At 39.7% G+C, this 24,316-nt stretch overlaps 2 protein-coding genes across 7 annotated transcripts in view; both read right to left on the reverse strand.

Moving 5' to 3' along the window:
* Positions 1 to 10,452, reverse strand: part of SLC16A12 (solute carrier family 16 member 12) — a 32,830-nt gene extending 22,378 nt beyond the window's left edge. The window contains exon 1 of one of the 2 annotated variants that reach the window (XM_079312876.1): positions 10,156 to 10,452. The gene's annotated coding sequence lies outside the window, so the exon portion shown is untranslated. Of the gene's footprint in view, positions 1 to 935; positions 1,300 to 10,155 lie in introns of those variants that run through there. The other variant, XM_079312877.1, reaches the window with a different exon arrangement.
* Positions 10,453 to 15,055: 4,603 nt separating this feature from the next.
* Positions 15,056 to 24,316, reverse strand: part of PANK1 (pantothenate kinase 1) — a 46,548-nt gene continuing 37,287 nt past the window's right edge. For 4 of the 5 annotated variants that reach the window (XM_079312884.1, XM_079312886.1, XM_079312882.1 and 1 more), the window contains 2 exons: positions 21,338 to 21,463; positions 19,278 to 20,761 (listed from right to left, as the gene is read on the reverse strand). In XM_079312884.1, the coding sequence (XP_079169010.1) occupies positions 20,702 to 20,761; positions 21,338 to 21,463 (186 nt within the window). In that variant the 3' untranslated portion in view covers positions 19,278 to 20,701. Of the gene's footprint in view, positions 15,299 to 19,277; positions 20,762 to 21,337; positions 21,464 to 24,316 lie in introns of those variants that run through there. The other variant, XM_079312883.1, reaches the window with a different exon arrangement.

A 24,316-nucleotide genomic window follows, 5' to 3' on the forward strand; every position in this document is an offset into this window, starting at 1 on the left:
TTCACACAGAACAATACTTTTCACAGTTAATTTTCAAGATGTGAATCTCACACAAGTGTGATCTAAAAGGAAAGGAGATGACCTAAAGAACAAGCTCTCCAGAAGATTGTTTCTATTCATCTGATGGTTTAGGGCTGCTTTTAGCATCAATTCATCATCTTCAATGTGCAATATTTGCTAAAGCTAATCAGGCATGGAAAGTCAAGGTAGGTTATTTCCTTTTGTTCACACAGGCTTATGTTCTGAAACAAAGCTATTATGATACTTGATGCCATGCATGCTCTTCTAATGGACAATATGCACCATATGACAGCAAACTGTCACTGTGAGGTGTCTTGGGAGGTTTTCAGCTGAAATCTTAAACTCTGTAAAAAAGTCAGATAGCCCGACTATCATGTCAGAGCTACAAATTATTTTTCCTTCAATGGTGTTATTATATAATCATTGTATATTTTAATTGTACATTAAGATAATTCCTGGCAGGAATAGAAAAGGTAGAAAAGTCTGTAAATACTGGACAGACAACTGTTCAAGACAAAAAACCAGCATGTCTGTCACTTCCTGAAACAGACTTCTGAAAGCAACTGCTGATGAATATGGTTTTACAGGGTTAGGTACTTCTGAGAAGTCATTGCATTAATCACATTTACTTTATTAAAAAAGCAAAATATAATATAATGTAATAGATCTATAAGTACATTCCAATGAACACATCTCTGCACAAGTAGGCTCACTTGTGTCACTGCACAAAAACCCTTCAGAAAGCAACAAAAGGGAAGCTACTAAGTTGGGAAGGAAACATTAAATATTGAAAGGAAAGACAAGGAAACAGATGGAAGTCAAGAGGAAAAGCTTTAGCATGCCATACAAATATATCCCTGACCAGGAAGAATGCATTGACAGCAGGCACATAGGGAAAATATGCATCTACTCACAAGGAGCTGTTTTGGTGAAATCACATGCTGGAAGTTAACAAACAACCAAAGTGTCCTGGGCAGATCAGCACATTCTTCATGCTCAGTCTTCCACTCAGCCTCACAGAGCCATACATGTTTCAGCTAGATCCTTGCTTATACTGTAGTTTAGTTTCTAGGAAAACTTTAAAGCTTTGAGAGGAGTGCCCCAGGTTCCCTTTGCTGAGTGAATACTGGTGCAGCTGCTTGATTACATCATTTTCAGAAATGATCAGCAGGAACTTTCCATGATACTTAAGGGTGTACCCCTGCTAGTCAGCATTGCAGCCCAGAAATTCAGTTTCTCAGTTTTATGTTAAAGAACATTTCTCTTCGGGGAATGTTTTTGCTTTGGTAAGAGAAACACACACCAAAAAAAAAAAAAAAAAAAATCACCCTTAAGTATGTTTTACCATTGCTCTCCAGATTTCTACTTTAATTCTTTTAGAACTTAGTCTCCATTTTCATTTTCTCTGGTGTTCCCATACATATCCTTAGTTTGTATCCACTCAGCTCCACAGACAGAACTGTCAGCAAGCGGGATGTTGCAGTAAGTGCTCAAATAAGTCTGTGATGGGGGTGTGATTGGAAAGAATATTTGAAAAAATATCTGACCACAAAAAGCACAGGATTATCTTAACTCATAAAAAGCATGAGACCAAGGGCTTTGCACCAAGGGACTCAAGGGTGCCTCTGGCAGGAAAACAAACCTGCAAGTAGTGAGGGCAGAAATTTTACAGAAGAGAAGTTTGAGGTACTCTAGCAGTAAATGAGACAGTATGTAAAAAAACAGGAAACCACTTTCCCAAGATTGTATCACATTTGTCTTTTCTCTTCACCATCTACACTGTAAAGCCAGATAGCTATAAAAGAAGGAGGAAAAGCCCATCTGGAGGAGCAAGACAAGATGTTAGGCAGTCATCTTGTTAAATGTTTGACAGCAGTGATAAGAGAGCCCATAAAAGGTGACATTTTAAAGTACTCGAAAAGGGAAAGAAAGAAAGAGGCTGATTTTATCTAAGAAAAATAACCTAGAAATTCATGTAAGAACTGGTTATAAAAACATTGGTAAAAATTCTCTGTTCCTTCTTCCTAATAAACCCAGTCCTAATTACAGCAGTTGTATATTTACAACTCCAGAACCAGCACAGCCTGCCAAATCTCCCATAAAACACCCAAAGGTTCCTATGGGCAAACTCTCAAATGGAAACACTTCAGAATCAAACTATGCAGCCTCTGCCTTTTCATCTGATCCTACAGGCCAACTTGCTGGCCATTTATCATAGCTCCTTGAACCACTGAATTGGAAAGTTTATAAAAACAAAAACCTGGCTAAAAAAATTCAGGAATAGATTGTGGAACTAAGTGTAGGCTTTCAACCTGGTACCATGCTCCAGGATGTATTCCCTAAGAGTTATAAGAAAATTAAAAAAAAAAAAAAAAAAAAAAAAAGAAAAAGAAGAAAAAAAAGTAGTTCTGGCTTTTCACTCTCAGCTTCATTATCCAAATTACTGGTCAAGGAGCCATGGTGAAGAAATGTATTTGCTACCTGTTTAGACTGCACAGTCATATGAATATAATTTGGTCAAAGTCTCACCACATGTCAGGTTGGGAACACAAGAACAAGATTTAAAGGGATGACCCAACAGTTATCCTCTTATCCAGCTATTCCAGCCAACCTTGTAATTGTGTCTTACCTAGATGTTGTTATCAATAATCCTTTTAGTGGGATCAGTTTCACTTTAAACAGCTTATTACATGGATGAAAAAAAAGGAATAAAAATAACTCAGAAATTATCAGAAAGCAAAAATTATTTCTAAAACCAATGTTCATATATTGATACACAGAGGGTGATATTCCTTAAAATCTTTTCACTGTGAAGTTAATTTTTTTTCTGTAAAAATGAACAGGTCCTAGTGGTTTTTTCAAGAACATCTTCTATGTACAATGGAAATTCAAACCCTAGAGGGAATAAACTATAACTATCAAGACAGTATTATTTAAATTGCATCTTCTAAATTACCTGAAAGAGATACTTGGAACATCCCACAGAAGACTTGTTATAGGGAACTGTTGGTTCATCCATAAATTCATTGGCACCATAATAACACAAGGATAATCTTGATCTCATGCTAAAATTGATAAACAAAAACTAAGGTCAAATTAAATTATGATCTTGGTTTTTAGTGGCAAGATCTCTCACTGAGTTAAGTTTCCATTTCCAATTAAGCATCACTGGTGTATCTTGGGACCCTGAAAAGCATTGCAAAGATGTTGGCAGCAACACCTGCCTATGAACCTACCCAAAAAAAGCTCTGTTGCTCGTTTCAAATTCTTCATCAGTAGATAACTTTCCTTCTGGAGTGGGCATTTCACATTAGGGCAGGTTGCATTTAATAAATTTTAAATTGCTATGAAGTTCTAAATTCATCTGAAGCAAAACCAGAATCCCAATAAACAGTGGTTTCATGAAGAGCAGAGGATGGTGGGCTAGGCAGGGCATGAGGCACAGCTCATCCTAGATTTCCCATTCTCACTTGCACTGCTTTGCTCTACTGCCCTGCCTACTCTACATCCAAATTTAACCAGAATGGAAACTGTTCAAAGCTCTGATCTGTGCTGTGCCCCACAGAGCTAAACAGGCTACAGAAATAACAGTGTTTGCTTCTGCAGGAAACAGGCTCTGGCTGGGATTCACAGGGATGCCTCTGCTAACAAAGCATTTTTGCCTTGCCAATTTGCATCACAGCCACGTGCCAACCTGCAAAAATGAAAATTAAATTTGACCAATTTAATTGTTCTCCAACTGCATCCTGTTTTGGCTGCTTAGATTTTCACGTATTTAGGGTGGAAGCCAGATCCTTCAATACATAATGACAGAAACTGCATATTTTTGCAGAGAGTTTCAGGGTCCTTTGTGATCAGCTGTGATGCCATATTCAACACATTGTTCATCCAATACTGATTTTTCTGCTGTCATCAAATTGTATTTTATGGCAGCTGCATTTCTCCAATTAAATATTTGGGCCACTTTCAATGCAAAATACCAGATGTGCAGAGAAATAGTCCAAACTGATTTAGATGAGGAAACAAAAAATTTGTTAATTCTATACTTAACACTGAAAACACCTTTTGTACAAAAAACTCCAGCTGCTATTGAAGCACAGTATTGATACTGGTCAAGTGGAGAAACTACCTGATCTTTGTATTAACTCAGTCCTTTCAAGAGGGAAAGAGCTGCTCCTCTCATCTGGCTTCTCTTGCTCAGCTGATTTCCATTCCAACATTTTCTCTGTCCAAGAAGAACTATTTTCAGTCCCTTTAAAAATGCACTTTGGATTTCTGCTGGTGTTATCACACTGTAGCTGCCCCAAGGACTATTCAGAGTAAAGAAAGAAAGATTATTTTAGAAGTTTAGTAAGAGAGCAGAAGAGAGCCCACAGGCAGAGGGCACTTGACAGAGAAGCTTCTCAAATAATCTTTAGTCGAAACAAGTAATATTGGCTTGTTAGATGAAGCAGGTCTGATAGAGTATCTTTCAAGCTTTTATGAAAGAAAGTGTAATTTAAGGAGATGTTTGCATGAAAGCAGTGCTGCCAAGAGATAGTCAAGAGGGAGAGAGCTCTTCAGGAACGTGTGGCAGCAAGGACACGATCGTGATCAGCACAGATAGGCAGTGGTTTGTTATCCAAACTGACAGGATTGCATCTGGAAGGCTGCAATGTTGAAAAACAAACTAACTAACTAAAAAGCAAACTGCCAGAAAGGTTTGTTTCCTTAAAAAACTGAAAAATGGCTGCCTATGAGAAGTGTAAAATCAACAACATATTCAAATGGCAATAGCACATCAAAGCAGTTCTTCAAGGGCCACCTCAGACCAGCCAGCCCATATGATGAAAGGGAAACCTTTATTCCCATCAAGTTCAGTGCAGTAACTCATTTTAAAACCAGCTGTGGATATTTATTGAACACTGAAGCACACAGGCAAGGCTGAATGTGATGTCCCTGGCCCAGGAAATTTCATGCTCAATAGCTGAGAGACTGGATTCAGCATTTCAGTGTCAGAAAGATGAAGCTGGCACATGCCTTGAATGTGGAACCATTCTGGGTTTGACTCTCCTTATTTCAGGCCTTTCTTTCCCTATTCTCTTAATGAATTCTATAGGAAATTAAGATTATGAGCTTGAAGGGCTGATTACAGGGGCTTTTGGAGGAGAGGAATAAACAAAAATATTCTGGTACCTTTGGGAATGCACAGGAGTAACACAGAACATGGAATCCATGCTCTGGTACTACAGTACCAGCCAAAGAAAGCAGAAAGGAGCTGGGACAGTGACCACAGAGAAGCAGCACAGGCCTGCACTGCCCCCTTCTCAAGTGAGCAGGTTGCCTGAACAAGCTCCAATTACTCCTTTAAAGGAGCTTGTTACTGTCACACACAACAGCCTGGTGAGATAAGGCTTACAGCAGACAAGAGGAGGCATTTGGCTATTTAGTCTACAGACCAAATTAAGGACTTTTGTGAGGTCTTCAAGAAACTCTCAAAGCCAACCCAGTTTAAGATGTGTTTATAATGAACACTCTCAGCCATGGATTATCAGATACCAAAGCAGCCCCCAAAACACTGTGGCCAGCAGGAAAACCATCTGAAATCAGGAGAGATGTTAACGAGGAAACAGCACCACAGACTCTAAGAAACCCCTAGAGAGGCAGGGGAAAGATCCCACTTCCCACATTTGCATTTCACATCTGGGAAATGTGAATAATTACATCAGCATTTAGAGAAATCCAGAAATAGCAGGAAGGAAGGAAACTTTGAGTTAAAAAAAAAAAAAAAAAAAGAAAAAAAAAAAAAGAGTGAAAGACAGGAGACTGTTTTCATCTTGAACAAAGGGAGAGAAAAATGTCAGTACTATCCTCCTGAGAATGAGGAGGTGAATTCAACTCCAAAAATACTTCCAGGTCCTATTCAGAAAGGGGGATGCAGGAATTTTGTGGTTGCAAATTAAAGCATATTCTCTGTTCTGATACTTGAAACCTGCCTCTAGGACCTTCTACACTAGCTGGGAAACAGCTTTCATTTTTTAAATATCCAAAGAAAATGTCCTATTCTTCTATTTGTTTTCTCTCGGGAGCTTTGCTTCTGACATAGCAATTGAGAACTGAAATTTCTTTTACCATATTTTCATCTGCACTCTCACCTAATGCTTCAAATGGATTTGAGAGAAGATTTCAATCATTAGTACTATTACCCCAGAAGAAATAAATGGTGTGTGTAGACAAGTACACTGGCAGTCTGTGACAAAAGTTGAGGAGGATTCCCTGAAGTTTGGTCACATCTCTTGGCAAGATATGGCAATAATTTTGATGGTATCCCAGTCACTCACAGACTGCACAAGAAACTTGGAGAGCTGGATAGAAAAGGGGGTGGCAAATGGGTTCTCCATAATTCACCTGCCAGTAGGTTAAAAGAACAAATATGTACATTATAAATAAATATCCACATATGGTCTAGGGTTTCCTATGATCATTATTTCTGGACAATTATCACAACCCTTTGGTAGCAACTAATGTGTTTACCATTCAAAAAGCATTCAAGGACAGTATTACCCAGAAACTGAATGGATGCTAGTGACAATGAGAACAGTTAAAGAAAAGAAGGTTTAACAGTAAAAGGAGCCCAGATTATTTCCCGTGTCTTGTTCTTACATTAGTTTTTAAACCTATCTACTTAAATAGCATTACCCACTCAAAATTTGATGCAGAATGCAAGCCTGACTCCTGCTGCATATAAGCTTGGCAGCCCTTACATAGACCAGACATAAAACACACATTAAAAAATACAGTTTCTTCATTTTTCTCTTGTTAGCATAATGCTTTGAGACAGCATTCACACCAAAGCACAGAAAATCATGATATAATACAACACCAAAAAAGGAAAAAGACCAACAGTTTTTAGTGCAAACCAGTAACTGTCTAAAAGTTAACACTAAAGACTCTTCATTTACTGCTTTCTCATCAAACAAAACAAGCAAAATTGAATAGATATGACATATAAACTAAGTAAGAACAAAAAATGCTGTTCCTTTTTTTTTTTTTAAGTCAAGTAAAAGCAGCAAGTATATCTTGGTTTCTGGATAACTTGTAGTTGTCCAACACTGAACTGCAGCTGAGAAAAAACTCAGTAGCATTTGTGTTGTATGTAACCAGTAGAGGTTTACTAATGAAGACTAAATTCATCCCAACTCTCTAACAAAACATATTGTTCATGCCCTCAAGCCAGTTCTACAACTCCCAGCTGCTGCAGGCTCTGGGGAAGAAATCAGTCACAAATTGCTGGCTAATCTTACCAATGAATAGCTCATCTCACTGCTGAAGAGATTATCTGCTGCCCTGGGGACCTGCACAGATGAAAGTGCAGCAGAGACAAAAGTGATGGGGTTTGATCTTACAGGGTAGGAAAGAGCAGCTCTTCCTGGCTATACCTGAGTATATGGGCTCCTCTCTACTGCCAGTGTCTGTGACTGTGCCAGACAGCTGCCATCTGAGCAGCACCCTCCAGTTCTGAGAAATGCTCCCAAAAACAGGATGAGGATGCTGAACACCAAAGATTTCACACTCAGAAAATCACAGCCTTGCCTGCATGCAGTTACATCCAGCATCCTCCACGCTGCAGAGAGACAAGGAGCCAACCCAGGGAAGGACAGTGTCCACCTGGGTGTGCTCAGCCAGAGCAGTGACTCTGCCCCAGTGGCAGCAACTCTCTCTTCAGAGCACAAGCAGAATGCTCCCAGGGAGGAAAACAAAGCCATCAGTTCAATAAGCTCCAGAGGAAAACACCTTTGCTTCCAGTGAAGAAAAACAGAGTGATTAGCTCGGACAGCTTCAGTTCTGGTTTTTAAAAACTGCACCTTTCCAAATGTCTCCATCCCACAGGCTGGGAGCCACCTCCTGCAGGCAAGCTGAAGTTGGCAGTTCTACTGCTCACAGTCACATCAATGTGTGCCAATTAACACAGGCAACAATACAGCTCATAAAATTTTGTTCTCGTAAGGCTTCTGTAAAGAAAACCCTCTTAGAAAAAAATTGATACATTTAAGATTTCTTTTTTTTTTTTAAATCTGCTTTTTTAAATCTACGTGAGACTCTACAGAGATAATCCAAACTGCAGCTGTAGTGACCCAGCATAGACAGGAAAGGTAAGATATTTTTCTTCAATGCTGTGAAGTTTCTTGTTTCAGATTGGAAGGACAAAGTGATTTGATTTTCCTCTGTTGGATAAAGACACTAATTGCATTTAATTTCTCCTTCAAGTTCTATGAAGAAGAATGTGTACCATCATCTTTTACATATGCACTCCTGCTAAATGGACAATGTGCTGTATTTTCCTACTGCTTACAATAGGATCAGGACAGAGAAACAAAGTGTCTAAAGCAGGAGTGAAAACAAGTCCTAAAACCATGCACAAAAGCATCAGTGCTTTCCAGACTAAAATAAATGATGGCAGATTATGGAATATTTACAATAAACTGACTTCTTAGTCTCACCATATAAATTAAAAATCAAGTGCTACTTGTCTAATTGCTTCTGATATTCATAACTTAACAGCAGGTCTACACAACATTCAGAAGTGCATTTAGCATGTTATATAAATGTAAAACAGACTAAAGTGCATGCCTGTAACAATTGGTTACCCTCTAAGATTAGAGGCACCCTCTTAGAGGTAGTTTAATCTTTTCTTTTAGAATTTTAGGCATTCACCTATTTCAGCTAAATATAATCTGATTAATAATGCTTAGGTTTCTATTTTCCAGAAAAGAGAGAATATACTCCAATAGAGAATAGTATAGGGAATGTATCCTTATGTTGTACACATGAATACACATTATGAAAGTAAAATCATTAGGTGAAAACTCAGAGTTACAACAGAAACAGAGAATCCTATCTCCATGTATACAGCTAACTGCACATGCACCCAACTGCACTGAGATATCTGAGCCTTCAGCTGCACTTTTCAGGCAACTGCCATCACCACATGCCATCATCCCCCTCTGACCAGAGTCTGATGAGCAGTTACCTCTCAGCAGCAGTGATGCCAGCAGAAACAGCCCTTTCCTCCTTTCAGGCCACCTTCTCAGCCCTGGCACAGCACCACACAGATAGATCAGGGTGGGAAGTTTTGAGTAAAGAGAAGAAGAGGTGCCTTTGAGTGCAGTGCCCCAGTCAGGCCCCAGGAGCCCCAGGAAAGGCTGTGCTGTCCAGCTCAGAGGTGGCAGGGGGCTGCTTGCGCAAGCACGGCTCTCTCAGGAAACACGGGCCAAATCTCTCCCTCAGGAGGCAATTGTGTTTGCACCAAAACATCTGAAAAATCTGCCCCCCTGTGCCCGGTCTGCTGGACCTTGGCCTGGGAATGTGGATCCAGAAGGGATCCCTGGGGGTGTCCTGTCCCTTTCCTCACAGCTCAGCAAGCCCAGCAAGGCAGCTGTCAGGTAAACCCTGCACAGCTTCAGGATGAAGTGAATGTGCAAGCTGGGGTGAAAACAAAGTTCCTGAGGTTTCCCCTGTTTACATATCAATTCTGATAAAGCTTTGTAAAATCAAATTACACACTGTGCTGTGTTGTTTTTCATCATCACTTTCCACCTTCAGGTGAAGGCAAAAGTTAATGATTTAATTTTAAAGGCATTAATGTAGAAAACCCTTAGGGAATATTAAAATACAGTTTCTGCTACACTGCTGCAAAAAATGGAAAAGTAAACATTAAACAAAATGCAACTGAAAAAAAACCATAAAACAAGAACACATTATGAGCTATGAGTAATAAAAAAAGGGAAAAAGACAGTAACAGCTAATGATTTGAGGTAAGCAATAACATGGCTCTAAATGAGGCATAACAGAATCATTCTGAGGAAAATGCAATCCTGTTTCACTTCATTAAGTTTCATGTTATCCTCCAATTTCCCAGTGCTAACGGAAACGTTTCCTCATTGCCACTGTAGGAGTAGACTTACAACAAACAGACTCAGCTGTCCCAACCAGCTTGTTAACTTAATGAAATCAATTCAGTCAGAATGCTATGTCACACAAACCCAAATTCATCCCAAATACCTAACTAACAACTTACCTGTACAGATATTAAACAGAACCGCTGATAAATGAGTAGCACATGATCTGAAAGTTCAAAATAAGGATAATACTCACTGTATCTTTTGGCTTCTTTTTTTCATTGAATAGATTCCCTGAATTTGGTCAGCCTGTGAACACACACAATTTCCTGCAAGACTCTGACCACTTGGCCAGAGTCTATTACTGCACACCTGCTTGTCCTAAGAGGGACTAAGTGTATTTCCAGGAGAATTCTATGTCAATATCGCAGAAGAAACATCAAGGCTGTTCAGGAAACGGATCTCTGTGATCAGCTATTTGCACAGCTAATTGTCCTTGCAGAAGGCCACAGCCAGCTCTACACCCGTCATTGAGCAGCCTGTGCCTCGGGTTTGGGAGCCCTTGGGGAGCCTCTCACACAAACACAAACGAACACACAAACACAAACATACACAAACACAAACGAACACAAACACAAACGAACACACAAAGGAACACACAAACACAGAGCCGTGCACGGGCATCCCGCTGAAGCCGCGGGTCCGCACGCACGGGGACGGGGACAAGGCGCAGCACAGCCTCCCACACCTGCCTCTGAACAGGAACATTTGTATTGATTATGCAACAGAAATAAAAGACACATGAGTTTCTTCATACCATCTAGCAAACTGAAACGCTGTTTATCCTTAAACGCTGTTTACCTGACTAGCATCTTGCCTAACCAACAGCATATACATATATAAAAATAAATAATATGTATGCACGTACATACAGTCCCTTCATTAAATATTGCTGTTCACGTTCCTTTTTATTGATTTTTCGCTGTTCCCGCAGTTCTAAGCTCCACGACACAAGGCAGACACAGGGGACTCGGCTCAGCCGCCCCGCCGGAGCCGCGCAGCTCGCCCCGCTCCGCGCTGCCCGCGGCCACCGCTCGGTCCGGCCGCGCTGCTCCCGGGCCCGCAGCCCCCACCTGCGGGTTCCAGCCCCCACCCGCGGGCTCCAGCCCCCACCTGCGGGTTCCAGCCCCCACCCGCGGCTTCCAGCCCCCACCTGCGGGTTCCAGCCCCCACCCGCGGCTTCCAGCCCCCACCCGCGGCTTCCAGCCCCCACCTGCGGTCCCGGTGCCGGTCGCGGTCCCGGCCGCCGTGCGCTGCCCCGGGTGCGGCGCTCCCGCCCCGCCAGCGCGGCCCCAGCCGCGGCGCCCAGCACACGAGGCAGGGAAGCGGCTCAGTTCGGCTCAGTTCGGCTCAGCGCCCTCCCCGCCCCAGTTTGCTCGCCCACCTGGCCCCCTGGCTGCCCCTCCCCGCTCGCTGCCCCTCGCCCGGCTCCGCCGCGCTGTCAGCCGGAGCGCCTCCTCCGTGGTGCCTTCACCGACACGGAAAAGCGAGTCCAGCAGTGCCGAGGGAGCTTGCATCGCATTAAGAGGCATTTTTTTATTTTTTTTTTTTTCCCCCCTCATCGAGGCAAAGTCAGTATTGGGATTTGTGGATCAGCGCTCTCGGGCTTTTTGTAAGATATTTTAAACGGTTCCAATGTCAGGCAACATTCAAGAGTGGAGATAACACCAGAACTTGTTCTCTGTCACACACACCAGCCCTTCCTGCCCATTAGGAATCACGCTGCTGTTTGGTAGTTTATAAATTTTCAAACTCTAGTTCAAAACCCCAGACCAGGGGAAGGACTCACGCAGATTTGGACCCTAGACTCTTGGAACAAGTTTCAAATTCCAGCAGCCTTCTGTTTATCCAAGAAAGATAAACTAAGTGGCCTGCTGAATTGTGCATGTGTTTTTGGGCAAGATCTGGAAAGCAGCAGGTCTTTGCTCAGAAAGGACATTAAACATCCTGTGACACTTTCCCTGAGAACAAAGATAAACTGGGATCTTTTCTTACCCTTCCTGTTGCCAGACGAGAGCTGCTTGGTCCTCGTCTTTCCCCAGGACCTTGCTGCCTTTCAGTGCTGCTGTGAAGAATAAATGCAAAGCTCCCAGGAGTGGGCAAGAAGAGCCCGTTTGCTCTGTTGGTCTTCAGGGTAAGTTCAAGCACACATGATTTGGGTAAGCATGGCAGCTTCAGGGTAGATGGTTAATTGGAAAGGCTTCCCTTTCCAGGTGACTCCAGAGCTACTCTGTGCCCTGCAGCACAAGAGAGCCAGGAGAGACTGATCTTTCCCCTCCTTCTGCACACTGTGGCATGAACCTGCACACCACCCATGCACATCTTCCCTAACACAAGTACATTCCCTCCTGTGGCATGTGGCCCACAGCAGAAAGGAAAAGGGGTTTGGGTTTTCCCCACCATGTATATGGGTGATAAAAACTTGTCCTTGAACAAAAACAGTGCACCTGTTGCTTTCTTGTTGAGAAGTGTACAGGGACATGCTGCAGTGGCAGGCCCAGAGTGACATTACCAGGTCTGGTCACTAATATTTGGATCTGCAACCTTTGGCATTCTATAGCCAAAGGAGCCCAGCTTCCCTGGCATCACTAAAAAAATTAAACTCTAAGTCCTTATGGTTCCTTCAGCCCCCCACTGTGTCTGTAGTCCAAATTTTGCCAATTCCAAGGCAAGAAAATAAAGCATCCATCACTTGAGAGCTAAGGCTCCTTTCTGGAGGTGAATACAAGCTCTGCTTCTTACTAACACACAAGATTTTAGCAAAGGATCAAAAGACTGTGATGAATTCCTAAAAATATGTGGCTATGTAAGTCACACATGTAGCCTTGGATAAAAAAAAAACAGGGTATGTAATGGCCTCCTCACTTTTTCATGGGCACTAGTAATTCCTGGGACTTATCACCATTATTCAACATCAGAACAAAAGATGCATTTAAAACCAGACAGTTGCTAATGAGACTCAAAACTAGATGAGAGTATCTCTTGCTACCTACAGAGTGTATCTTCAGAATATTGAGAAAATTTGGCAGAAGTATCCTCTCTTTGATATAAAATAAGAATAGGCAGATCAATACTTAATATTAGTTGAAGAAGAGGATGATTGATCTCCTTTTACTGATTACAAACTTCCACACTTCAAATCTTTTGCCTTATTCCTCTTTATCCACATGTCACAGAAGTCCTTGGTCCAAGCACACACTAAGAGTTCTGGACACATTTATATGCACGTATTTCACAAAGCTCTGCATTCCAGCTAGCAAGTGCAATAATTTTCCACTGGAAAATACAAATTCATCATTACAAATGTCCTATGGAAACATTACTTAACAAAGTTTGGCTGTAGAAATGCAGAAGCTTTAAAAAAACCCCTTATATTTCTAATTACTTGCTTTTGGCAGTCTGCTAGCTTTCCTTTCTAGCAGGCTTTATTTTGGTGGAGAAAGTGAAATGAAATGTAGAGATTTTAAAATTTCCCATCAGAAGAAAAACTTAATTAGACATTGGAATTTTTCACAGCATGGGAATAATAAATTTGAATTAGTTGTACTTGGAAAAAAGCCTTTGCATAGCTACTCCAGTTTTTCTTCCATATTCTGTGGACCAGAAGATTGGGCTACTTCAATCCATACAGGAATCTGTCACCAAATATAGGATCTAATGTTGCTCCAGTCTGAGGAGACCTAACCATTTTCATCATTCTATAAGTTTTCACAGCATTATGTTTTTGTTCTTCTGGATGACAAGGATGGCTTGCTGTGCTCTGCAGAAGAAACTGTTTTGGCAGCTTATCCTGCTCATCATCAGCACCCTTGCCTGTAGCAGCTCTCAGGGAGAATTGGGGATCCAGGCCTGAAGGCAGGGCAGGTGGTGTCTATCCAATTTGCCAAATCAGCACACAAAACCAAGTAAAGGAAGGTGGTAAAGCACCACCAGTTCTTCATACCTCCACAACACAGAAAACCAGTCATTTGGCAAGAATTTCCTGTCTCTCAGACAAAACTCTGGCTGGTGTTTGCTGCTGCTGGGGCTTTCAGAGAGTTCTTACCCAGCCTGGGGTATACTCTGCCTCTGGACAGGTTTTTGTTCCAGCTCACCTGTAAAATGCACAGCTAAACTCCTAGAATTACTTTTAATTCAGTTTTTACTACCTAATTGTTGCATTTGTTGTGTTCACAAGCTGGAGAACTTTCTTTGGTTTAAACTTTAATACACCCCTTTAAATAAAATATTCCCATTGATAGTATCTACAGCAAACATTTACATAGTTAACAAATACAGAAACTATTGTCATTCCACGCAGAAAGTTACAAGCATCAAAGATTTCTGTTTTATTTGGAGACATACCAGATTAGTTCCAGGGCCACTTATGCAACACAGAATTATACAGATAATTTTTTTCACCCTGTGCTTGGTACACTTTCCACCTCCCCATTCATTTGCTTTTTTTTTTCTGTGAGTTATGCATGTACAGACAGAAGCCTAAACCAGAGCTAACTAAAAGAAACTATCTGCTATGAGTAGCACAATATTTTGGTAAATATTACAACATTGATATCCATAGCACAGCAAGGGAAGTGGAATGGTCAATGACTGAAAGGGAACTGACTCTAAATTACCTTCTCTCCTCCAGTGGGTCTGTAAGGCAACAGGCTACAAAAGGAAGAGCCAGTTCTTATACTTTTGTGAATTAAGATATTTAATTGCCTAACAATCTCCATAGACAAGGCAAACTTGTAGTGTCTTACACCCATAGTCAGCCTGACAAAGGGGCTTATAATGTCAGAGTTAGTGTCTTAGAACTTTACAGTAATGTATATAAAATGAAAATCTAAGCAAATTCCCATAATGCTTTGAACCAGATGGTCACAAAAACCTCACAAAGGCACTTTTATAATGGCCTTTTAGGTAGGAGAGCTGGAACAGAGAGATAGGTTGCATGGCACCTTAAAAAAACAAAGCTCCAAATTGAGGAAAAGAGAACAGAAATTGAAAAAAAGAGTCTTCTTGACTAAAACTAAGCTGACCTCTATGATTTGCCCAATGAATAAAAGGTGAACAAGTCTGCAGGGTTTGGTGCCTTTTCTGCATAATTTATTTGTTTTAATACAATTTCTTATGTGATGAGAGCAAGGAGTGGTGAGAAATTCAGTTCCTGAATGTTTTCTGCCCTAGCTGTAGAAGAGCAGGTGTGAAGTGTGTTACAGGTCAGCCTGCAGCCATCATCAGGAAACAGCTTTAGCTTCCCTTGCACTGCTTTTCTCCCTTCTAAGAGGCAAATCAGTGATGCTTGGGGGCTGTTACACTGCACAGGCCAATCTGCTGCAGAGAAGTCTATAAACCTGTACTTGAAGAGAAGAGAAAATTTATTTTCTAAGCTAAAACAGAAATGGCAAACACTAGGAAATTTGGGAGAGGTTTTGGTTTATCTTGTAAATACTTCTGGATTTTTTTGTGCACAGCCTTTTGTAGCCAAGTGCAATATGCTGAAAGCTAGCTGGGTAACAGCATGCTCCATGCTTAGGACATAGGAACAGCATGTTTTTGTTTACTTATTCAAATAGCAGTAGGGGTGAGGTTGCTCAAAAAACAAAACAATTCCACTAAACAGAATTAGATTTTTTTTAAAGTACACTCAGCATTTTTTGATTCACTTAGCTAGCCACCTGTGAAAATGTTACATTCATTCGTTCAGGGTTTTTTTAATTAACATGCATTATTTAACAGTTAATTTTTCAAATATAAAAGGAGCAAGAAAATTTTCAAAAGAAGAGTGTGTTCTCCCTGTTCAAATCGGTATCAATAATTAGTTTTTATCTCCAGGTGAAGCTTATCCAGTTTTTTCAGAGAAGACTCTCATAGCTTCAGTTGCCTTTCCCACATTACAGCAGTGCATTCCACAAAACAGATGTTCACAGACCACCATGGCTGTGCTGCCTCCACTGCCTCCTGCTGACAGTCAGGATGTCAGTGGGGTAACTCCAGTGGGAGAACAGAGGGAACAGATACAGATAACAATACTACTATCCCAACTCAGTATTACATCTACAGGTTGGTAATGATTTACTGCCTTATATGAGAATAGTTTGATTGCAGTCTCCTGGCTGATGCAGCTGCTCTAAAAGCTTATAGGAAAGAGTATTTTGGTCAGCATGTCTCTCCTATGGGCTGGAGATATTAATTTCTTCATCCTTACTGAAATACAGGCATTTCCACTTCCAGCCAACCTAGCATCTGCATTAGAAACTCATACAAGCTGAGACCAGCTGTTTTATTTTCGTGCAATTTGTTAACATATTAATGTAAAACAAATCCCCTGAACAAGTCACAGCACACCACTGGCCACACCATCTTGTTGCCTGAAGCATTAATGTGCCTGTTTTGACAAAATGCATTATCAAACCAGTGTCTGCCCATGATGAGACTGGCTCTAAGCATTGCTCCTTGATGCTTTCAAGGATGGAACAGAAAATGTGTTCCCTTGCAAGGAAAAGTTAATCTCACAACAGATTTTAAATCCAACAGAGCATGCCATTTGAAAAAAAAAAAATCCTAACATATATGAGAAAGTGGCAACATAGTTAGCTGAGGCCACACCTTCACAGATGGGCATAAATGGAAATCTTGGCAACAGGAGTAAACTCTACTCTGAACATGCACTTTGGTACCTCAGCATTTGCTGAAGGGCAACTTCTGTTTTGCATTAAATGCCCAGTTTCTCACAAACTTCTAAGGTTGAAAATAAATGATGGGTCACCCACTCAAAAACCTGAAAAACTATGAAATTGTCAACTGGGAAGGACACTTATAGAAGTGGAAGTGCCCTGATCATCACTACAAAACAAGCAAAACCAGAGAACGACACACTGTTTTAATAAAACATGATGCCATTTCATGCTGTTTGCCCATCTTCATTCCAGGTACCAAGACACAAAACAGACTGGCCTTTCATAGCCTGTGTTTCATTCAATTCCAAATTGAAAGACACCTTGTGCTTTAAAAACAGAACCCAGAACTCCTCATCCAACTGGAAACAATCATGTATGTTTATTTTGTCATCAGTTCAACCCCATATGGTTCTCCCATCTCTAAAGTTCTGCTGTGTCCTGCCAAAAATCACTTGCAAGTATCTTGTGACAGTCTAATGGGAACAGAAGTGCTGATAACAGTGAAACACCAGGACAGCTTTGCTTTGCTGAGGCTGGAATGAACTGCAAGCACCCTACTTGTCCTAGAAGTCAGATTCTGCCCCCATGCACCCCATGCTAGCCTTCTCTATCAAATCTAATTAAGTAAATATTCTTAGTTGTCTCTCACTCTTCATCCAGCACTAGGGATTTTCCCCCAGTACTTTAGTCCAGAAATCTTACTTTAGAACACAGATGCTTCTTGGTAGGGTATGTAATTAGACTTTTTGTCAAAACCATTAAAAATTTGGCTGTCTTGGTGGGGTTGGAAGAGAATGAAGAGAGTACTATGAGATTCAAGAACAAATATTCAAGTGCAAAAGCAGCACAGGCCATGACAATTGACTTATTCTGCTCAAACTTACCTGAATAATTACCTTACCATTTTTCAGAAAGAGAAGTAGATTAACAAAGCTTGCCTGTTAAGAGATCTCTTTAATTTATACCAAAGTAAGTATTTTCAACACATACCAAATGTGTAGACTCACTGATTTCCCTTAGGGAAGTCTGCTTCTTCAACTTCACCACTTCCAAAACAAAAAAGATCCAAGAATCTGGGTATTTCTAAGTTTTCAGTAAGACTCTTGGATAGTGCTGGAGTTGAACTTTGCTTGCACAAGCTTCCAGTTTGCACCAGTTATAGTAGAGGTTTATCTGTGTAGTTGAGCAAGAATGTTTTCAGACTCTTTAGATACCTCTGGATGACTGATGGAAGTGGGACACCTTGGGGAACCCCTTCCAACTGATGACTGTAGACAGCAACTGGTACCAAACACAACCAGAAAAATCCCAGACAACAGCAATGCCCCAAAATACTCCCCTATGGCAAAAATATTGCAACAGTGCCAGAAAGCAACCACACTGTCATTAATCAATTACCTTAATTACAGAAGGACATGGAGGAGGAAACCCAGAACTGGGATTAGTGGAGGCAGGCAGTCTTAAGGTAAAGAGGCAAGTTATAGTACTAGCAGATTCATATGATGGTACTGATGGGGAAACTGGGAAAAGTAGTCAAGGCAACAAAGAAATTAGGCTTTTCTTCCTCTGGAAAGGAAGAATTGAACATACAGTGTCATTTGCCTCTAGCTTTTCCTACTTTGTCACTTTCCACAGCTCTCAATCCCAGTTAAAGTCTGCTAATATTTTTCCCAACCAGGCATACTCATTTGTGTAACCCAGAGTACTTTTTCTCATTCTTTTAACTGCAGAAATTCACCTATTAAGCATTTTAAATTTCAAATCAGCATTTTTAAGGTAAAGTTTTATTTTGTGTTTCTCTTAGAACAGTGATCAACTTACCTGATAGTCCTTAGAATCTTAGAGCTAACTTCAGAGCTACCACAATTGTGCTTTTCTTCTTTAACCACACAGCCTCAATCTTTAAAGTCCTTATATATTTCTTTGAATGGCTTGCTAAGGGTTTTTTGAATGGGTGTGGGTTTTTTGGTTTTGGGGGGGGTCTTTTTTGTTGTTTTTTTGTTTGTTTGTTTGGGTTTTTTTGAGAAGCAGAGAATTTTCATCTTAAAAGAACAGCAGTTTTTTTCATATTTGTTTCCTTAGCATTATGGTCTTCCTTCACAAGTCCAAATGTGAAGAATGCAAGAGCACTTAAGTGACAGACATTGCCATGTGAAATTCCCTTCAGAAACACACAAGGGAGAAGATGGGATCTTTCTCTGAAGCAAGCAGCTACATGGCTGATGTTGTGCTTCCCTCTACTGTTTATCATTAGAAGCACAGTTACCTCTTAACATTCTGAAGTTTTCCTTAAAAAAACCAAAACAGTGTACAAGTGAATCTTTATTTGCAGGCAAAACTTAGCCAATAACCTTCATCAACATTTTCTTTTCTTTATTAAAATAAAATAGAGGCTCTGAGCAGAAACATCTGCACTTATCTCAAGCTCAATATTACAGCAAATATCAACTTCAACACACAAACATTATTTCATATTTTTGTTTACAGTCCTTTAAAGTCAACTTCAAGCAGGCAAAAGGCTTCAAAGACTAAAGTTTAGTTACCAAGAGTAAAAACATGTCAAGAAACAAAAAAATTATTATGGAATTATGTAGTCATGTATGTCACCAAAGAAAGTGTTATATCATTGCTTTCAAGAAATGAATTCCACAGATACATTAAAACTGTCAAAACAGTAGTGGTCTTTATTTCCATCAGACAAGTTTACACTTCAGTTAATATTACCAGCTTTCAACATTTGGGAGATATGTAAGTTAATTACTTAAAAAAGTGAAATATACCCCCCTTCCAAAAATATACTGAATTTTATACTGTCCCTCTGATGAGTCATTTACATTATGTGACATCACATACAATCTTGCAAGACAAAATAATTTACAAACTGTTTTTCTGCCTCTCATTTGTGAGCCCTCAAGGTGCCTGAGGAAAGCAAGTTGATACATGCTCCACAGCAACCTAAGTACATGGATTTCAAAGGGATCTCAATTCAGCTGAGGGAAAAAAATCTAGAGAGGTCCACAAATCAGAAAAGGTAGAAAATATGCTATTGGAATAAACACTCAAATTTTAGTGTCCTGAAGGGAAAATTAACACCAGTTTAAAAGCAGAAAATACTTCAGTTGGTATTTTTCTAATTTTAGTAATTGAGCTTTTAATAATGCTGTTATCAGTTGTTCTCAATTAAGAACAAGTCAAAATTGGCAGACTACAGAAAAATAAGTGAAGACAATCTCCCTTTGCCATCTAATACACCAACATCTTTACTACAGAACTCCTCATGTTGATCAGAGGTCTTCACCAGAAAGAGATTTTCCTTTTAGTGTTAATTAAATAATTAAAATTTTAGTTCACATCTTCTTTAAAATTTTTATTATAGAGAAGAATCAGCCCTGCAAAACCAGTTGGCATTGTCTTCCTATTGCAATTCATAACTACTGAGAAACTACAATCTTAAACCCCCTACTATTACCAAGCTTCCTCACAGTCCTTTGAGGAAATGCATTTAGCCACAGAATGGTTTGCAAATTTATTTCTTAGGGGGAGGGGTCAGAGAGATGTTAAAGTGTCTCATGTAATGAGGAAAGGAAAGGCAAAAAAATCAATTACTAGTTTTCACAGTAAAATGCATCAGCTTTGTAGTTTCATTTGAAACCAAGAACAAATCATGAAACGTCATGAAAATAAGATAAAAAAAATCTCCTAGAGTGATTACTAAATGAAGTTAAAATTACCACACTAATCAGTAAACCCCAGAAGAAAAGCAGATGCCTCATATCACAGGTCCTACATTAAACAGTATCCATTTTTTAAAATAAATCCATAAAATCTGTATGTTTGGCCACTTTGCACATTTTTCCCCTACAAAATACAGTGTACAGAAAAAAAATCTTGTAATTCCCAGTATGAATTCTGAAGTATAAGGTCAAAACCCAGAAATCAAAAGATCAGCTAAAAGGATTTTAAATTATTTACAAATCCAGCAGGTAGGACTACCATAATGGCTTCATTTCCATCCTTATAGTGGCTTTCACTCTTACCCAGCAGCATCTGCAGTAGAAATCTCTTCAGACAGCTTCATCACTGATCATCTGTCATTTTAAGCATTTCTAGGAGAGCCCCAACAGCTCCAAAATAACCCTTTGAACAAAGGCAAAAGGAAATCAAAACCAATCAAATTCCAAAATAAGACATAACATGAACACAAAGTTTTCAGTTCTGTTGCTCCATCTAAAATAGGATTTAATAAGACCATCCTTAGCTAGAGGAAAGGGTCTGATACTGGAAAAGTCTTACAAAATTATAAAACAAACAAAAAAAATTACAAAATCATAATATTGATGCTGTACTGAGGCAGGGCAGTTTCTGCTCTAGACCTGTACATCTGGTAGTCACCTCAAAATTATGCTCACAAAAATGAATTATACTTTAGATTTTCATATACCAGCCCATGCAAATAAACATCACTGCTGTCAGGGTCAGAAGGCAAATATGAGAAATGGGCAATGTTTAACAACACATACCACAAGCAGTGATCAAACCATGGAGTTAACAAGCAATATTTTCAAATTAATTTGCAAACAGAATAGCATTTATGAAGAACTCAGCTTGTGCACTCAATTCAAAGCAAGGGCCTTTCACCCCTTTCAAGTTCACAAATAAAGAACTACAAGAATTTTGTACTTAAAAATAGAAGTTCAACACATATTTCCTTACCTCATGTTCCAAAAACAGAGCTTTTAGCTGTCCCTTGGACCAATAATCCATAGCATATGCTAGCACCTTCATAGAAATCATATTAATTCTGAGAAAGTTGCCAACAAACACCACCTTGTCGATGTTCTGGAAAAATGAATTTGAAAAACATCAGAAAAATTACATTCAGCTAAATGATTTGCCTCCTTTAACAGGTACCTCTGCCTCTATTACAAAGTTAAGTGGGAATTTTAGGTTACATTAAAATACTTCAAACTGAAAAGTCAAAAAGTATTCCAGTTACTGACCACTAAGTAAGACACATTAGAAGAACAGGGAGGTGCAGAGTTTTATTCCAAAGAAAGTGAGGGACTATTATCATAGAAGATCAATATTTCCTTAAAATACTGAATAAATATCACAACCTTCCCAACATGACTCAGATTATGAGCATTTTTGTGGTGGTGTTTGTTTATGGTACATATACATTTTAAATTGTATATGGCTACTGAATACATCTTCCCCCCCACATGTTAAATCAATCAGTTTTCCAGAGATCACTGTGATTATTAAATCCAGATGGAGAACCTCTGAAGGCTGAGAAGAATTACATTAGAGCTGGGAAGGAGCATCTTTTATTATCCATTATCAGGACTGCGACTCCATTTTCAAAAAGCAAGTGAAATGGGGCTGGATAGTACTTGGTATGTATGGTAATCCTTTGTATCAAAACTCATTTGAACTCAGTTTTCATTCAGGAGATTAAGATTTTTTGAACCATCAGCTCCAGGTTGCCAATGAGAAAGTCACAGACCATCCTTACTTGCATGTACATCACTGCAGTAAGCTCTGTGTGGTGTTTAAACAATGCCCATAACTATCTTACCAAGTCCAGTTCTGCCTGGTTTTTATGCACAAAATTGCAGCTGCATTTTTCACTGGTGTACCAGATGATGCTGACCATACAACAGAATTGGTCTAGAAGATTTAGTTGGAGGCCACAGCCTAGAGATAAAAGCTTTTACAGGAGTAAAAGCTTAGCAAGGGCCACCCCTCTACACTGATTCATCTCCATAAAGATCAACCCTTGGCTCTGCAGCAATTCCTGTGCAGCCACACTCGTGCCATGTCCAGGACCTTGGCTGTGACACACCCAGGGAACATCCTCACTGGAATGAATACTCAGTGCTGGGGAGAGCTGATCCCCAGACACTGTAACTCATCCACCCAACCTCTGTGACTGACTGAGGAGCATGCCTGGCTGCCCTCAAACCAAACACAGCAACACAAACTTTACTGAAATAATTTAGCTTCAGTCACCTATCTCCTTAGACTCTGCAGTCAGATCAGCATGCATCTGTACTCAGGAATTTATGAATGAAAATAAGAACTTCTTAAAGTTCCAAATGCTGCTATGGAACACGGCCAAGAGCATCCTGCATCCTTGGACGTGTCAGTTTTGTCTCTGAAGCAACTTCAGACAAAAGAGGGACTAATATGCAACTAATTAATTTCCTGTAATGCCATAGCATAAAATTGATTAGAATCTATACCTCAATTTCACATGCACAAGACTTTTTTCTGAATATAAAAACAAAGCTACTATTACCAGAAGCAATACCTAGCATAGAGTATAAAAATTACTGCAAATTTTGAATCTAAAAGTACTAGTCATATCTACTGGAATAACAGTGTATATCAACATGCAAATTTCAATTTTGTTTCAAATATTCCTTGAGTTAACAATGTTAAAATTTTTATTAAATAAAGTTTCCTAGATTTTCTGAACTGGATTAAAACAAGTTTAGCATTCTTCAAAAGTTGACATGCTACCCTTTTGGGAGTCTTGTTAATTTACTTTTAAATTGACCACTGTTGAAACTTTCAAAGCTGAAAGAAAGAAATCTTACATTGCTGAAGAGATGGTGGTGATATGCTTAATTAAGCTAATCAAATTACAGCATCCTGGAAAAGACAGGCACTCCTCACTCTGTGGAGTCTTGGTAAGATTTTCAACTACCCTGTGCAGAAAGCTGTAGTATAGCCTTAATACAGTATATTCACATATTTGCCAATATAATTGAATAGGGAAATCTCTATAAATAACAATGAAAACCCCTGCACATATTTTTGCAAGATAGCTTGTTAAGCTGTGAATTTACATGTTCTGTGAGTAAGAAAAGTATAAACCAGGACATCAGTTTCCTTTATGCAGTTCTGCTGTGCCTAGCACAGGCCATTTCAAAGGGTCTGTGGCCAAATGATTCCAGACTGTGGAATTTTCTACCCCACTGCCAACTTTGTGCAAGCAAATTTGCTTTGAAGTTCTGCAGACAGAATATTTCATTTATTCCCCAGCCTCATTTTTTCCTGCACATATGCAAGTCATTTTCAACACAATATTAAAGTTGCAATCATTGGGAAAAGCTTATCAAAAGTCATGCTTCAGGGCATAAACTGATTCTGCCAACCTAAAAGTAAGCATTACCCTAATCTAATACATACAAGCTCCACAAAAGAATATCATATTCAACTGTTTATTTAGCTCTTATTTGAGGATTTGATACATCAAGCTTGCTGTAAGTCAGAGCTATGTCTCCCAAAAGCAATTTAGGTGTCTAGATTATTGAGCAGAATAATAGCACTAGTTTTTTTTTCCCCCAAGTGCAAGCTATCTAAAGATTAGCTTCCTTGAAATGATACTGTATGTTTTTCTTTTTAACAGTATATAAAACAATGAAGTTTTCATTTTCTAAAACTACAGAATAATTTACTTCAAGTGTTAGATAAATTCTGCTTTGACACTGTGAAATGAAGAATATTTAAGACATCAATTCACATTCCTCCACAAAATTCTATGGATCACATCAGTTTTTAGGAGGCCTGGCCCCAGAACAGAGCTGTTAGGAGCTCTTTTACAGTGACTCTGAAGCATTAGTTTCCTTAGCAGCCCATCTCCTCCTCTGAAGGCACTGCATGTGGCTCCCTGCTGCAACTCTC

Source organism: Erithacus rubecula (assembly GCF_903797595.1).
Source record: "Erithacus rubecula genome assembly, chromosome: 9".
NCBI classification, from domain to species: Eukaryota; Metazoa; Chordata; class Aves; order Passeriformes; family Muscicapidae; genus Erithacus; species Erithacus rubecula.